Source organism: Alligator mississippiensis, chromosome 7, assembly GCF_030867095.1.
Source record: "Alligator mississippiensis isolate rAllMis1 chromosome 7, rAllMis1, whole genome shotgun sequence".
NCBI lineage: Eukaryota > Metazoa > Chordata > Crocodylia > Alligatoridae > Alligator > Alligator mississippiensis.
In genome coordinates, this window is record NC_081830.1 from 68,461,871 (window position 1) to 68,479,657 (window position 17,787).

At 43.3% G+C, this 17,787-nt stretch overlaps 1 protein-coding gene across 2 annotated transcripts in view; it reads right to left on the minus strand.

The window, feature by feature from the left end:
- Positions 1 to 17,787, minus strand: part of IFT80 (intraflagellar transport 80) — a 155,278-nt gene that overhangs the window by 136,376 nt on the left and 1,115 nt on the right. For both annotated transcript variants that reach the window (XM_059731095.1, XM_059731094.1), the window contains exons 2-4: positions 8,654 to 8,740; positions 7,830 to 7,964; positions 5,526 to 5,741 (exon numbers count right to left, since the gene is read on the minus strand). In XM_059731095.1, coding sequence (XP_059587078.1) covers positions 5,526 to 5,741; positions 7,830 to 7,869 — 256 coding nt within the window. In that variant the 5' untranslated portion in view covers positions 7,870 to 7,964; positions 8,654 to 8,740. The remainder of the gene's footprint in view (positions 1 to 5,525; positions 5,742 to 7,829; positions 7,965 to 8,653; positions 8,741 to 17,787) is intronic.

Consider the following 17,787-nt stretch of genomic DNA (forward strand, 5'->3'; position numbering starts at 1 on the left):
TTCAGACTGTTCTAAATCCAATAGATGGTTCAGAAGTTTCCATCTGTCACTATACCTCAACCTGGAAATAGAGAATCAAAGGGCAAGGATGCAATGACCCAAAAAGGATCTGATTCATCATCAGCCACTGATCACAACACATCAAGTCTAATTTTGTTGAACCTAATGTAGAAGGCATGAAACTGTTGCAAAGATGAGGCAAGCAAATTCAGTGTCAGGAAAGTAGCAAAATGGTTCAAGACCTCTAGAAACATAAAATGATACTAAGACAAATTTCATATTCCAAAGGCCCCGTATTTCCTCAGCTACCTCATCAGTGTTGGCCTCCACAAGTTTGAACAGCATAAAGGAAAAGGGATCTCTAATTCTTCAGTATAAAGAGTTGAGAGCTAGTGACTCTTGGATCCCAGCAAAATTCCCATATATGCCAAGAGACAACTGCCCTTTATCCATATATCAAGAATCTAATAGGCTCTCAACAGGTTTTTTTTTTCTCATGACAATAAATATGTTGGCCTTCAAATAGCTAGCTGATCAGTAATTGAGGCTAATGCTTTCAGGTTACATTGGTTTTGTGACCTAAGCCACATGCAAGGAAGGGATGGGAATTCAAGTGTCCATGATAGAAAATAAAGAACATAACAGATAGGCCAAAACAAAGAATTTCTCCAAGTCTGTGCAAAGAGAATTTTACACTCAGCCGCCAGAGAAGTTTTCATTCCCACCCAAAAGAACTTTTTCTGGGTAATAACACACTTAATTAAATCTGATTGCATGCAGCCCACAGGAGAACCCAGCATCCTAGTTGGCTGAAAATATACAAGTATTTGGGAAGGCTTCTTAAGTTATGTGGACTCATCCCTCATATACTAGTCAGCAGAGCAAGCCTTCATTCCATAATTACAATCCATTCACTTCTCGAGAAGTACTGAATGCCCCAGATGGATGAGTTTTTACCTACAAATCCAATGCAAACTCTTCCTAGTTAGTGAAAAAGTGTGTGCAATTGGCATAAATCCTGACTGTAACATCCAATGCCTTGTTCAGAGAAGGATTTTCCCTTCCTCCTTCAAATGTACATTATGTCCATCTACCACTGAAGAAAATCATGCCAGACATAATAGATATAGCCAGAGACTGCCCAAGCTCACAGAGAAACTATCCACAGTCCAATTAAGTAATTCCTTTAACCAAAGCCAATATACTAAACAAGGGGTCAGCAACCTATGGACTGCAGAGCCATAGTATGTGGCATTTTGGCAGCATGAGACTTCAGTGGTGGTGGCTACAACACAGTGGGGAGCAATGACTTCAGCTCTGGTTGCTGCAGGTTGAGTTGGAAATAGTGAGTGCTTTGAGCTAAGCTCTAATAAAGCAGCTTCCCTCACTGCAAAAGTGTTGTCAATCCGTACACTAGATCACAATTCTGGACAATTCAGAGCAGAACATGCTTTGGAAATTAATGTTAATGGTCCCAATAGATGTTCTTCTGTTACGAGTTGTCAGTAAGTTGCCACATGGGGCTGAGAGGGAATCCCACCCCCACTTCCACCTGCTCATGCTGCTACTTGTCTTGGGGTTTTTTTTTTAAAGCCTTCCTAAGGGCTGTGTTACACACTAAATTTAGGCAACTCAGAGACCTCTTAACCCTTGGATTGTCCATACACTAAGATGTTTAACCTATTTTTAAGCAACCTTAAGGTATCTTAAAAGTTACACCACTGCAGGGAAGATTTCTCTCTGATTCGTGTTATCCAGCTCATGTTCAACACATATGTGGCTACTCCCCAGAGAAAAGCCACTCAAGTTTTAGTCTGCTAACATCCCAACATGCAGTATCCCTTTCCCCCCACCCTGTTCTGTGCGGACAAACTTTCCACTCTCTCAACTCTATTGTGCAGCGGATAGTACTGGCATCAAGCTAACTCTGCCTCCCGCCCCCAGAGGTGTGAACTGGCTAAGCAGCTGACAGAGATACAGACTGGTCTGGGAGGGAGGGCTAGGGGTTGTGTCAAGGTACAGAGTCAGATCAGGGTTCCTGTGAGCTGGGGCTACCCAATCCCAATTTATTAAAACATGAGATTTTCTTTAATTTACTTACTCTTTCTTCTCACATTTTTTTTCTTTTTTTTCCTTTTTCTTTTATCCTTCAGTGGCTTCCAAGGCTGACTTTCATTTGACCACCCAGCCCTCAGCCTCCATGTCCCCTGCCTCTCCACCTCCCATTTCACAACCTCTCGCCTTCTAGCCTCATGCTCCCACCCCCACCAATCCATTTCCCCAGCCCACCCTCCCAGATAGAAGCCTGTCCTGGCTCACCAGCCCTCTAGTGGTAACTCACAGCTGGAGCTCCTAGTCGGACCCCTGCTTGCCAGCCCTCTAGTGGCAAGTCTCAGCTGTGCAGGACAGGGACAGTCAGAAAAGAAGTCAGAAAAGGCCTTAAGCCTGAACGCGTGACTGCTCTAAACCTCCAACACTCACACTGGTCAATATTTGAGAAGTGTAAAGTGTAATGGGTAACAAAACCCTTAGAGGCATTGGGTGTTGGCTGCAGCCAAGGCTGGGGATTTTAAATAGGGTGTGCCAGTGCTGCTGCTGGGACTTAAAGCCAGCAGTTCATGGCTAGAGGGTCTTGCTCCTTCCCTCAGTTCAGTCTTCAGACGAATCACCACATTTGCAGTCAGGAAGGATTCTGCCCCAGACTGGCAGACTGTGGGAGTTTTTGCCTTCCTGTATAGCAGGAGGTGTAGCACTCTACCTGGGATCTCTTGAGTGTGTATTCACCACCTTTTACAGTGTCAGGATGTTGGCTGCCATGGTTCCCCTGCTTTACACCTGTGGCAAGTTAGTGTGTTATGTCTTGTGTTGTGTCAGATAAGGTTTGGATAAGGATAATCCTGCCTTAGCCAGGGGACTGGACTAAATGACCTCTGGAGGTGCCTTCTACCCCTACTCCTCTATGATTCCATGACCCATTATCAGTATCATCCTGGAAGCTATCTACGGAATTCGATATGGTCAATCCTAACATAATATTGTTAGATGCAAGATCCAGCAAAAAATCCAAAAAGACCATACTTGGTTTGTATTTTTTTCTGAAGGAACTCCCCATATCACCTTTTTTAAGTAAATGTACTTTTAATCACCAGACTCCTACTTTGGAGTCCCATAAAGATCAATTTTTTCCATCCCTACAAGTCACCACTAAGAAAAGTGATAATATAGGCTGAACTCAAGTGCCAACATGATGCATTCTATCTTCCTATCGTTACTACCAAGGTGGACCAGCACTTATGGATAACAGATAAATTAATCCAAGGGAGAGGGAAATTATGCTTGTTAGTAAAGCTTTTTGGGGGCAGGGGGCGAGAAAGGCATCTGGTTCCAGTGCATGGGGTTTCCTTCCCATGCCGTGCAAGTGTGGGGGTTGTGTGTGTGCTGCGGGGAGCGTCAGCAATAAGAGATGGCCCAGTGGGGGCTGCGCTCCTTGCTGCAATGTGCAGCACTGGTGGCAGTTGCGCACTGCTGAGCAACAGCGCTGGACACAAGCACCCCTGCCTGCTACTGAGCCATGAAGGAGTGTTCGGGTGGGTTCCCACTCCCATCCTCCCTCACACTTCACAAGCACCACATACCCACATCCTGCCCCCACAACCCACCACATATACACAACTCCCCAGCATAACCTATACCTGACACATGCAGCCACACCCCCTCACAAACCCCCCATACCCCAACCACACCCCCTACACAATATACAAGACTAGGAATTTATTTTTGAGTTATTATGCAATCACTTCTATATATGGTATGCAAACACAAATCATGACAAAAATATTTTTTGTAATAAAATTAAAATATGTTATGGTAGGTGTTTGACTTTTAGCATATAATTTGGGTTTTTTTCTGGTTCTAAAATAGCAAATCCCCCCCAAAGAAGTATTTCTGGGGGCAATGGGAGGGATTTCCAGTGGCAAGGGTCAGGGGTTAGGGGGTGGGACTTCTGGTCCCAAGATGGCAACAGGGGGGCAGGGGCAGGCCCACAACTGTCAAGGGGCAGGGCTACCCATGTAGCCCTCGAAAGCTCACCAAACCTCATTAAGCAGCCCTCCACCCAAAATAATTTTCCGACCCTGCGTTATATTAAAAAAAATAACTAGTATGAAACACTGCAAGATACTTCCTTCACTATGTAGGCTACCAGTAAAGCATAAAATCTATTCTTGGCTTTCTACTAGCTCTTCACTGACCAGATTCAAATCGAAGGTCCTAGATTTTATTTATAAAGTGTTCAGTGGCCTGATTCAGAATAGTTAAAAAATGAACTAAAACTCCAGGGTGAACAACTAGTCAACAACTGCTCCTTAGTCCACCAAAATATCTGAGCAGAAGACAAAGGCTTTTTCAAAATCTGATAGGATATGGGCTTTGGAACCAATATAACCAACCTGGATATATAACAGGCAGAAGTCATGAATTTATAGAAAAAGAAGGAATTGAAGTTTTTGGCACATTTCTCCTTAGAGAAATTCCAAGAGGAAATTTCACCCCCTAAAAAATGTGAACCAAAAAAATAAAACTAAAAATGGCATCAAGAACCTGGTGGAGGAAGAAGAGCTACTGACAGCTGAAGAAAAATTCACAATTGCAAATGTCACTCAACTACAGACTTATTTAAAAGCAGAATGAAGGAAGCAGTAACAATTCTGAAGACAATGAAAAAAATCTCTCCCCCAGGAAGTAAGCCATCAGTGATGGTGGATACAAAATCCTTCACTACTGACAGAAGGAAAGTGTGTAACAGTTCAAGGTGAAATATACTGTTATCTTTGAGGTACAGTGTTTAAGGCACATGGCTACCACCTTGTGCTTGTGTTGAGGCAGTTTAATATAAATCAACAAACTGCTTAAGAAACAAGTGTCCATGTCTGATATTTATTTTTTATAATTATTTTTAGTCTCGTGGTTTACAACATAAAAGTTTCACCCCAAAGACTGCATAAATCAATAAGTCTCTGGCATAAACAAAACCTCTTAAGGAGTAGTACTAATGGGTTCAGGAGGAACCTCTACCCAGGCTCTCATTTGGAGGGATGGTTGCTATGTAGTGTGTCCTTGATAAAGTAATAGGAGTTTTGGGAAAAGTCTCTTTCTTAAAAGGGAAAAGTGGACTTAAAACAGAAGGTGGGTAAGAACAGAATAAAGAGGAAAATTATTCCGAAAGAGTACAGTCCAATACCACTCCTGCATTCTGCCGCCTTTTTCCATCCCCTTAGCCCCATGCCTCCCTCACACCACCAAAACAAAGTCAACAAAGCAAGCAAGACAAATAAAGCAAAGGATCAAGCACGTGGCACAGAGAAAGAACAAAAAAAGGAGCTATAGTACAATTATATATTTATTTTCTAAAAATAATTGTAGTTCATCTATAATTACATTGGCAGGAAATAATTTCACATTTAAATGGAAATAACTTATACATAATGCACTAGGAATTTATAAGATAGGTTTTAAAGATGACTTACCATCTGAACTTGTGAGTACAAAGTTCTCTGCATGGGCTTGCTTCTTTCCACCTACACTTCTGGGAAACCAATGAAGATCTATAGGGTAGATATCAGGAAGCTTTGCTACTTGGGTTGTTTCACTAGTTAATAAGTTCCATTTCATAATCTGATGGTCATCACTGCATGAATACAGTTCATCAGCTGTTGTCCAGCCCACACAACTAACCAATTCTTTATGTGTAACTGAATTAAGGAAGCCTGAATTCTAATAAGCTGTTTGGTTATTGAAAGTAAGCTTAGAATATACATCTTGCTAAAACAGTGAAAAATTAAGGATTACCACAAAAAAAGTTAACAAAAAACCCTTAATTTTTTAAGGAACTGTCATTTGCATACGTTGAAGGTGTTTTTCTTCACATAAAATCTTTATGTTGCTTTTCACATTAGAAAGAGATGTGTCAAAAAGCAACTTCAAGCAACAAAAAATAAATAAAAGACTCTGATAGTTTATGCCGTTTTAAAAATAAACACAGTATTAAAATACATACCTTTTAAACAGATTAAATTTTAGGCTCCACCTACAGAAGAACCTCAGTGTCGAAACATAAAAGCATAATCCAACCAAGTACGTCTTGGTTTATTAACAGTGTCATGGGAACTAATAACATTCCCCTTTAAGAATATAGTAAAGAATACACTAATAAGAATACGCTAATAAGTATTAGTGAAGCATATACTTTTGTTGGTGGTGTGAAGGACTGAAGGATACTCACCTAGGGTGTTCCCTTAGCCACGGGCATGGGCTCAACTAGAACAGAACCTCCACGCTACGGTGGGAGCTTCCAGTTCGCCCCAGCTCAGCTTTATCACCTTGGCAGGTGAGGTGGATTGGTGGGGATCCGCGGCCGGGGCAATATCCAGGAGCCGTGGGCAGAACCAGGACACTGGGGAAAGGGCAAATGGAAGACCACAGACAGGATGGAGGCTGGGAAGGCTCAACCCGAGATTGACATCCCCAGGAGCAGGGTAAGAGCCCAATTGGGTCTCGGAGGCTTGGGGGAGCCCAAGCTAAAAGAGTGAAAGAAGAAAGAAGGAGAACAAGAAGAAAAGAAAAAGGAGAGAAAAGAGAGAGTGAGATAAAAAGGGAGGATGCTCCCAAATCGCTTGCTTGTTTGTTTTCAGAAGTGCTGATTAATCACCGTGGGCCGCCAATTAAGCCAGGCACGGCCGCGATAAAAAGGAGAGAGAGACTGTAAAGAAAAAACAAAACCCCATTTGCCGGTGACATCGCAGGTCAGGTGTTGGGGCAGGAAGGAAGCTACCACCTGGTAAAGAGAGAGAGAGGGAAGAAGGCAACGTTCTCCCACATTTTACCTTTTTTTTCATTTGTTTATATTGACTTATTATCGGCCGCGGGCTGCCAGTTAAGCTGGGCACAGCTGCAACCAGCAATGAGAAAAAGAAAGGGACTCCCCATTTGCCTGCAGGTGCAGAAGAGTCAACGCCTCAGAGGCAACAAATTAAGCCAAGGGGTCGTCTAGGACTCAGTCCCTAGAGAGGAAATTCCATAATAAAAGTGGAGAGTGCATCTTAAAAAAAAAGAGAGAGAAAAAAAGAAAAGAACCTTTTTACTCTGGTCGTTTTGTCATTCCCTCCATTTTTTTTATTGAAACGGAGCTCGGGGAGGGAACCAATGGTCACCCGTGGTGGAGGCAAGGTAGTTACCACCCCTCCCTTTCGTTAACAACTTCAAAAAATAAAAACAAAGTCAAAGTCATGGCAGGATGGAAGACAGAAAGAATAGGAGCCCCGCCCAGACTGACCAGGGGTTGCAGTGCCCCTGGAGAAGACTGGTAAATGTCAACTGGACGTAAGGGCAAGAGTCCGTACCCGGTGACTACCCAACAGTGGTAGTTTATTAGTCTTACTGCAGACAAGTGGATAGTAGCACACTTATTAGCTGCTGGAGGGGGGAAGAGGATCTCTTTCCAAAAGTAAACAGAAACTCTAAAAGGGGGGGGGGGGAAGAAACCACTTTCCTGAAAAATGATGGTGCTGTTTTCCAAAGTAATAAACAGTCTACATTCTAAATAGAATCACTGAAAATGAGGTATGCCTAGCACCCAGCTTGAGATATTCAGCGCCTTGAATAATTGGGCCAGCAGGAAAGAGTAAGTTGTTACATCTGTATAACGTGTACAAATTAATTCACAGTGCCGGTACAAACACTTAAAATGCCTTACTTCAGCATGTATAATATAGAACTAATAAAGCTATGCAAAGTTATTACATGGTTCTACTGTTTTGTTCTGAGACAAAGGATATGTTTTGGTTCCTTCGAGAGTGATGTCTTCAACCTCATTCTTTAAAAGTTTCCTGCTTAAATAGTCCAGATGAAGTAACAAGAAGCAAAAGAAAAAGTAGGTTTCTTCAACAGATAGGTTACACCTACAAAAACTAAAGACAAATATCATTAAATAACTAACATAAAAATAGAACCAACAACTAAAATAATATTATTTAAAACAGTTAACATTCTAAATATTCTCCAAACAAGACCAGCAATACAATCACACATACACCGACATAAACTTTAATTAGGTATAAATGCGAAATGTATGTGAAGCTGTTAACTAAATAAGAATGGAAAGGCAATGAAAGATGTCTAGAATCAGTGCCATCTATGTACAAATGTATTTGTCTTCTACTCTGTGGGAAGGCTAAAATAACTATAAAAAAAATCATTTCAACAGGTATTTTTTAGCAGTCTGTTTGTTGGCAGTAGGCAATTCTCAAATAATTAGTACAACTTATGAAGCAGAGCCTCAGGTGGTCAGGGTTGTCCAACACCTTCTGTAAAAGGCCTAGTTTTCACTGGATTAAAACTTTGCCAAGTTTTAACGGCTTTGGCTGAAATTTCCCAGTTTCTGCCTCAGAATTTTTTTTTTTTAAATAAAGTTTTAGCTAGAACAGCTTACAATGCAATTGGGAAAATATATATTGTCCATGTTAAAAACAAAACAAAACCATTTTGATCACAGACTCTGGAAGTTAAGAGCTTGGTACTTGACATCTGGCAGCAGGAGACCACCCTGATGGCAGGCATGTAAATTCACCTAATCTTGAATCTGATCTTTACTACATACCTTCTAACCTTTGCAACAAACGAGGCAGGGACCCTACAAATATCTCACTGTTATTCAACTTGATCCATATCCTGCATACCGTCCACCCTATGTATGGAAAGAGACAAGGGTTCAATCAGAAAAAATAGCACATAAGATAGGGACAGAAATTACACATAAACCAGTACAAGTGATCAGAAACCAGTTCAAATCTGTAACACAACAGAAGTTCAGTGCACATAAATTGCTTTAAAAATGGCTGAAACCAGATTAAGATAAACCTAGATGTAGTGTCAGACTTAACTGATTAAAATTAAATCAGTTTATTGAACCTCTGTCCCAGATCCCCTCCAGATTCAAGTTAACTCACAGCTGCCCAGCTTCCCAGGATGCTTTATACCTCCCCTACAAACCCCACCTTGCAGGGTGGGAGGGCTAGCCTTGGCCCAAGCTGTCTGTTCGAGCTCAGCAGTGAGGTAGGTGTGCCCTACCACCCCCTGGCTTCTGGCCTGAGCCACTGCAGACATGTGGCTGCATTTCTGGAATCAAAAGCGAGTATCTGTTCACTTGCTTATCAATTTAATCAACACAGTTTAGACTAACTGCAAAGACTGAATTGATTCATCCTTGGCTTTTTGACTTCCTGTACTTAGCCATGAGGTAGTTAAAGACTGTATCATTATGCATATATCCATTGGTCCAAAATTAAGGTTACATGGACAATGTTAATCCAGGCATTTCCTAAACTGAATATCTGCCTTTGCAATCTTTTTTATGTTCTTCTGCACATTGGAGCAACTAGAGTGTGTCAAATCAGAAATATATTGTCTTTACATTATTGTATTATAATTATACATAAAGAAAAAAATAGCCACGCCTTGACCAAAAGCAGCACACTGTTCTTCGTATACAATTAAGGAGAATAGTTTCAAAAAACTAACGTACTATTTTGTCATGATAAAGAAAACAACAAACAGCAGCTTCAGAGAATAATACCACAATGAAACAGGAAGTTTTTATAAAGAACTCTGCAGTAATAATGGACTTAGGAGGAGCCCCTTGATGTACATAACTCCCATTAATGTTAATTAATGGATGTGCTCCCACTGGGGGGAGAATATACCATTATACAACACACATGGCCTCTAACCTTCTGGAATTCCTTCAACATAGAAACAATATGCCACAGAGTTACCATGCAAGGTTTCCTCCAGGCCCTAAAGAAATACAAATGCTGCCATGCATTAATTTTCAACCCCCTTAGCATGCTGTCCCTAGTACTAAGCTCCCCCTGACTCCACCTTAAAATACAGTAAAAACTATTTAATTTTTAAATACCTAAACTCTCCCAAATTTGGAACATGACTGCCTTCTCCTGTTTCCATCCTAATAGCATGGAGGGACACTGCTGTGGTATCTAAAATACCTTGAGCTCCAAATCAATAAAAGATGTTTAGACAACGATATTATTTTTGTTTAGTGCCTTGCATGGCTATCACTGTAAACATATTCCAAGTGTGATCTATCCACCAACCAATTACAGAGCAATCATCTAGGTTCTCAATTCCAAAACAGAATACATGTTTACACTGAACAGGGCTGTGGGTTGTTTTTCCTAATGTTTGATAAGAAAAAAAATATGGACTATTATGGAATATTTTTTGAGAGAGACAGAATTAATATACTTGTGTCTTATTAAAACTACCCCTCAAATTTAACAGAGTATTTCACAATTATTTGGATACACCACAACTGTATCTCCTTACGCTTCAAATATTATTTTTCTGACCTATCCTTCAATTGTTTTTGTTTGTTTTTAATTCTTAATTTTTTTTATTTCAAGTTTTATTAGACACTTGATTATTGTAACTTTTTCATCTTCTCCTCTCTGCTCCCCATGCCTTGGTAGCAAAAGATAAAAGTTAAAAGATAAATTAGATCTTTTTACATCTTAGATATAGCTGTAATTAATTAATATATTGTGTTAAATTCTAAGATAATATCAGCAGTTTTAAGACAAAATCCATTTAAAATATGTAGTTCTAAAGAGAGATGTGGGACAGAAAATTTTCTAAAACAGAAAAATTTCCAGTGCTTTATTTTTCCGTGGGAAATTTCACATTTGTAAAAAATCATTGTTTCATAAAATTCATTAGTAACAATGAATGGATGCAAATACAGTACTGGCAAGCTTAGTAGTTTTTCGAAGTTGTAATTAATGCTTTTCAGGTGATTATCCTTAGGAAGTGTGTGAGAGAGTACATAGACGTTTTATTCATTTGTAAACAGGAGGGTAAATACACTCACATAATAATGCAAAACAAAAATCAAGTTATGAATTCACCCAATTGGCTGTGCAGGTCAAATCAAAATCAAATGAATGCACCGCTAAGATTGTTTCTATTTCTCAAAATCTCTTGCTTTTGGAGAATCAGTCAGAAGCACAATTAGTGAAGAAGATGCAGTGTGATGGTAAGTTGCCCTTGCCCATAGACTCATTGGTAAAATCATCCTTTAGCGAAAGAGAATGAGGTTGTAGTAGTTCTGAATCAGATTTGCCTCAATCAGATTCTGCAATGGAACTAATCAGTAGTGCAAGTGATTCTACAGATAGTGACAGTGAAACTGGAGGTGCCGCAATGACCTTAGTAGAAGAGAGTTTAACTCTATTGAAGTAGATGAGTGGACAACCACTGCATATCATACACAGTTCTTTGGGTGTGCTAAAATTAGTGTGTCAACATTTTTCAGTGCCTTTGTTTTTTTCCTTAAATTTAAACAAACAATGTAAGGGAAGTACATGCTAATGTGTATTGTCTTTACACTTTTACAAGTATTCCAATAAAAATAATTTCTTTCCACATAAAGCTTTGAATTTGTTTGACTATAACATTTAAACTACATTAATTGTGCTGTATTTAACTGGTTTCCTAATCAAACATTTCAGTTCAAATACTTGTGGCTATTGGGATATAAAATTAACATGGGGGAACTTTTTTAGTTTTGTTCACTAAATATAAATATGTTAAAAATAAACATGCTAAATCAGATCACGCTCTATTTAGGGCATTGAAATTCTCCAATTCAACATTTTCTGGAAAATCCACATCTCTGGTTCTAAATAAGAGTTTAAAATGATGATATGATTGATTGAAAACACTCAAGACTGAAATAGAGTACACTCCATTTAAGTACATGGCCTCCAGATTGAAAAAAGGCTATGCACTTACCTGGAGTATGCACTTATCTGAACTTAATGTAAACAATACTCATTATGTTCACAGTGCTGTCAGCAGCCCTAAGAGTGACTATTAGAAGCCTTGAAAATGATTGGAAGGAGTCAGGTTAGGATTGCTAATACCACAGACCTGTCAGGGCCATATACTTAATGAGCACTGCTTACGGCTCTGTCAGGTCTGGTCATTTTCAAGGCTCCTAATAATTTCAGGGCTGCTAACCTTGAAAATGACTGACCTGGAGAGGTTCACAGCTGCTATTAAAAGCTTAGCAAAATGACTGGATTTAGTCAGTTTTAATGCTGCTAGCTCCCACTATTTTGAAGACTTTTAATACCAAAGTAAAACAGCATAGAAAAGCAGATAGCGGGACTGAAAACGGTGTATATCTACATGATCTATGATTAACCCATATGACAATAAACAATATGCAAAACTGGCATGGTTAGGCAGTTAAGCAAATTATGCACTTACCCAATATTCATACAGAGTACACTGCACCCATACAATCAGTAAAACATGGCCAGTATAGTACAAACTCCTTGTTATGCCCTTGGAGTTATTCCAAATATACCGATTCTAAACCTGTCTCTACTAAAAATGACAATGGATTTTCTTAATATCCAACCTAAACTTCTGCTGTTGCAACTTGGCACCATCGCTGCTTGTTTTGTTATCTGCCGCCACTTGGAATGGCCTAGCGCAGGTGTGGACAATTAACTGGGATGTAGGGCCACTTAAGCACTGCTTACTGACCGCTGTAACCCCCAGGTCCTTTTCTGCAGAATTTCTGCTTAACTAGTCAGTCCCCAGCCTGTACCAGTGTGTGGGATTGTTTCATCCTAAATGCAGACTTTGTGCTTGTCATGAGATTTCTTTTGGTCCAGCCTTCCAATTTGTCTAGTTCTCTGGGAATCCTTGTCCTACCCTCCAGCATATCTACTACTCCTTTCACCACCTCCCCCTTGGTGTCATCTGCAAACTTTTGAGGGTGCACTCTAAACCATCTTCCAAGTCGCTGATGAAGATATTGAACAAAACTGGCCCCAGGACCAACTCCTGGGGCACTCCACTTGATACCGGCTACCAACTAGACATCAAACCATTGGTTACTACTCTCTGAGCTGGATGCCCCAGCCAGTTTTCTATCCACCTTACAGTCCATTCATCCAACCCATACGTTCTTAGCTTGCTTGCAAGAATGCTGGTAGAGACAGTATCAAAAGCCTTGCTAAAGTCAAGGTATATCACATATACTGCTCTCCCCACACCCACAGAGCCGATCTCATCATAGAGGGCAGTCAGGTTAGTTAGGCATGATTTGCCCCTGGTGAATCCATGCTGACTGGATTCTAAGCACTCCTCCAAGTGCTTAGAAATTGATTCCTTGAGGATCTGCACCACGATTTTTCCAGGGACTAAGGTGAGGTCACCTGGTCTGTAATTCTCTGGACCCTTCTTCTTCCCTTAAAGATGTGCACTATATATGACCTCTCCTAACTGCCACAAGTTTTCAAAGGTGATGGCCAGTGACTCTGCAATCACATCAGCCCAAGTCCCTCAAGCAACCTCAGGTGTATCACCTCCAGCCCCATGGACTCGTACATGTGCAACTTTTCTAAATAATCCCTAACCTTCTTTTGCTACTGTTGGCCGATCATTTCCTCCCCAAACTCTCCTGCCTGGTGCAGTAGTCTGGGAGCTAACTTTGCATGTGAAGTCTCAGATAAGAAAAAAAGCAGAGTACTTTAGCCTTTTCCACATCATCTGTCACTAAGTTGTCCCCCTCTCCCATTTAGTAAGGGACCCACGCTTTCCCTGATCTTCCTCTTGTTGCTGACATACTTGTAGAAATCCTTCTTGTTACCCTTCTTATCCTTACTAACTGCAACTCCAACTGTGCTTTGGCCTTCTTGATTTCATTCCTGTACATCTGAGCCATACTTTATACTCCTCCCTAGTTGTTTGTCCAAGTTTCCACTTCTTGTAAGCTTTTTTTGTATTTTAGCTCATTGAAGAGTTTCTTGCTAAACCAAGCTGGTCTTCTGCCATACTTGCTAGTCTTCCTGTACATCGGGATGGTTTGTTCCTGTGCCCTTAGTAAGGTTTCTTTAAAATACAACCAGCTTTCCCCCCCCAGGCTGTCTTCCCAGGGGATCCTGCCCATCAGTTCCCTCAGTGAGTCAAAGTCTGCTTTTCTAAAGTCCAGGGTCCATACGCCCTCCTTCCTGTCCTCAGGATCATGAACTCAATCATCTCTCATAGTTGCTGCTGCCAAGTTGAAATCTGCTTCTACAGTCTCTACCAATTTTTCCTTGTTTGTAGGCACCAGATCAAGAGCATGGCTCTTGGTTGGCCTCTCCAACATTTGCACCAGGGAGTTGTCCCCAACACTCTCCAAAAACTTCCTGGATTGCCTGTATACTCCTGTATTGTTCTCCCAGGAGATGTCAGGATGACTGAAGTCCCGCCATGAGAACCAGAGCCTACGACAGAGAAACTTGCTAGTCTGGTAGGGAAACTCTGCTAACAGTCTGAAGAAGGCCTCATCCACCTCATCCTCATCCATCCAGGCCTCCATATAGGCCTGGTGGTCTATAGCAGTGATTTTCAAACTTTTTTTGTACCAGGATAAGGGGTGGGGCATGTACCCTCCCAGATTTGTGTGCCCACAGCAGGTACAGGGCTGTAGCCTGGCCACACCAGCATGGGCAGGAGCTGCTTCTGCAGCTGCATGGCGGAGAGCTGAACAGGGCAGTGAGACTCATTTCTGCTGCTGCTGCCACCAGGACCCCTGTGCCAGCCCTGCCATCAGCAGCATAAGGAGTAATGCACATGGGGGGGAGGGGGAGAAGTGATGGGCATGCTGCCCTCTCCTCTTCCAGCTGCCAGCTGCTCACACAGCAGAGCTGCAGCTCTACCCCATGCCATGGCCTTACCGCTGCCACCGCTCCCCTCAGGCTGCCCAAGCTGCCTCCCAACCCACCTCCCCTCTGGCGTAGAGCTGCAGCCTGTGGGGAGCAGCAGTGGTAGCCAAGTCTTGGTGGCGGGGTAGAGCTGCAGTCCAGCACACAAGCAGCTCCTGGCAGGAGGCAAGGGCAGCACAGCCCCCACATGTTATTCTTCGCACTGCTGGTAGCACAGCTGGTGCGGGGGTTCTGGTGATAGCAATGAGTCTTGCCACCTTGCTTTGCCCTCCAGTGCCAGGTCCTGCCACTGGGCCACAGAGGCAGTTCCTGTAGAGTCAAGCTGCAGCCCCGTGCCTGCTGTGGGCACACAAATATGGAGGGGGGCAAATGACCCCCCACACCAATCCTCCCTAACATGTTGCCTATGCCCCCCTCCAATGTGTCATCTATCCCCTTCTCCCTCCGACCCATAGACTTACCCACGGGGAACTGCAGGAGCTGCTCTCCATGCTGCCCGGCTGCCACATGCATGCGTGCTTACGCACATGTATATGGCACCCCCTACCTGATCGTACTCCCTTTGCTCCCCCCAGGACCAAGCAGCCCCTGGCAGGTTGGTTTTACACCTTTTTCTCCTTTAAAGGAGAATCCATTTTTAAAGTTTGTTTGTGGTCCTTTCATATTTTCTTATGTCCCACTTTTGGGTCATGACCTAAGAGTTGAGAAACCCTAGTCTAAAGCACACTCCCACCACGACATACCCTCTGATCCTAACCCAGAGACTTTCAAAAAGCCTATCTCCAGTTTTGTACAACTGGATTGTCCAACAATCATACAGCTCTTTTACATAAGGTGCAACTTCTCCTCCTATTCCCTGGCATCTGGCCTTCCTGAACTGTTTATACTAGAGACGTACCAATACATTGGTCCAGTATCAGATTGGTACCAATATGAAAAAAAATGTCTATATTGGATATCAGCCCTATGGGGTGATAATTTGGCCGATAAATACCCATGCCGTAGGTAAGGAAGAGGCATGGGGGGGGGGAGATCAACACCCCCCATGGTGAGGGAGGGGGCGGGGGCAGGCACTGCCCAGCCAGGGGGGGGGGGGGGGGGGCATTGGACAGAGGCACAGCTCATGGGGTGGGAGTGGTTCCCACCACAGCTTGCACCCCAGGAGGGCGGGGGGGGCATGTGCCCCCAGATCTGCGTTGCACAGGGTGGGCTGCAGCTGCAGGGTGGAGCCAGAGCCAGTGCTGCGCGGGGTTTTTCTTGCCAGGGGCTGGGCTTGGAGTGGGCTCTGGTGGCACTGGGAGGAGGCTGCAGCCACCCCAAATTTCACTGTAACTCTGCTCCCAGCCCCACACTGCCACCCAGCGCAGCTGTGGCTTTTCCCAGAGCTTGAGTGGAGGTGGGGTGTTCAGTCGGGGCTGCACCAGCTGGCAGCACAGGGCTGGGAACAGAGCTGCAGTGAAATCTGGGGTGGCTGCAGCCTCCTCCCAGCACCACTAGAGCCTGCTCCAAGCCCAGCCCCAGGCAAGAAAAGCCCTGTGCAGCACCAGCTCCGGTTCCACCCTGCAGCTGCAGCCAGCCCTGCGCCGTGCATTTCCGGGGGCACACCCCCCCCATCCCCCTGGGGTGCAAGCAGTGGTGGGAGCTGCCCCCACCCCACAAACTGCACCTCCATCCTGTGCCCAACCCCCCCCCCCCCGGCTGGGCAGCGCCTGCCCATGCCCCATTCCATCCCTTACTGCAGGGGGCATTGATCTGCTTCCCCACACCCCTTCCACCACACTAGACTTACCACCAGGAGGCAGCTGTATTGGATACCAGATCAGTATCGGCCAATAGGCCTTCTTAAATAATGGCTATCAGTATCATCCCCCAAAATCTCTATTGGTGCACCCCTAGTTTATACCCATCCATAACAGTGCTCATCATGTGCACTACCCCAACAAGTCTGCTATTCCAATAATGTCATAGTCCCATGACTATGGGAGGACTTCTGATTCTTCCTGCTTGTTTCTCAAGCTCCATGCATTCATGTACAGACCTCTGAGGTAACTAGCCAATTGCCTTACTTTCTCAGGAAGAATAAGCCCTCCCCCATTGTCTCCTCCTGCTTGTCCTTCCTGCAGGTCACCTGGTTCCCCACTTAGCTCAGGGCTTTGGTTGCCATCCCCTGGCAAACCTAATTTAAAGTCCTCCTTACTAGTTTAGCTAGCCTGTCTGCAAAGATACTCTTTCCCCTTTGTCCAGTGTATCCTCACTCTTCCCGGCAATCCTTCTTAAAACAACATCCCAGGGCTGAAGAAGCCAAAGCACACTGATGACACCATCTGCACAGCGACACACTGATCAGGAGGACGCTCCTGCCAGAGCCCTACCCCTTGACTGGAAGGATCGAGACCACCACCTAAACCCCTGCCCCCTTCACACTTGCGCTGAGCCCTAGAGTCACTTTTATGACTGTTCCTTATTGGTCTAATTGCACCTGTTGTGACCAAGAGGTACCTAAAATATGGCTCAAAAAGGAATTATGCATCTCAATACCCATTTCTGCATGCTGCCTGATGCCCTGAGTAGATGTGTTTACTATAGTGATCACCTATAGCAGGGGTGGGCAAAACACGGGCCAGGCCACATGCGGACTGCAGGGCCAAAAAAAAAAAATTTAGAAAATTAATATTTATCTGCCCCGGCTATCTATCCAGCACACAGGGCCCCTAAAAAATTTAGAAAATTAATATTCATCTGCCCCTGGCTGCCTATCATGTGGCCTCAATGGCTTGCCAAAAACTCAGTAAGTGGCCTTCTGCCCAAAATAATTGCCCACCCCTGATCTACAGTGTCTGAATTGAGAAAAATGCAGACTAAACTAAGACCTAGCTGATCCAACCAGGATGCTCTCAACTCTCGCTCTGCTTCTTCCTAACCTGCTTCTGTTCAAGTTGCATTTCTCCTACATTATGCCTCCAGTTTCCCTACTCCCTCTTCCTTTCCTTGT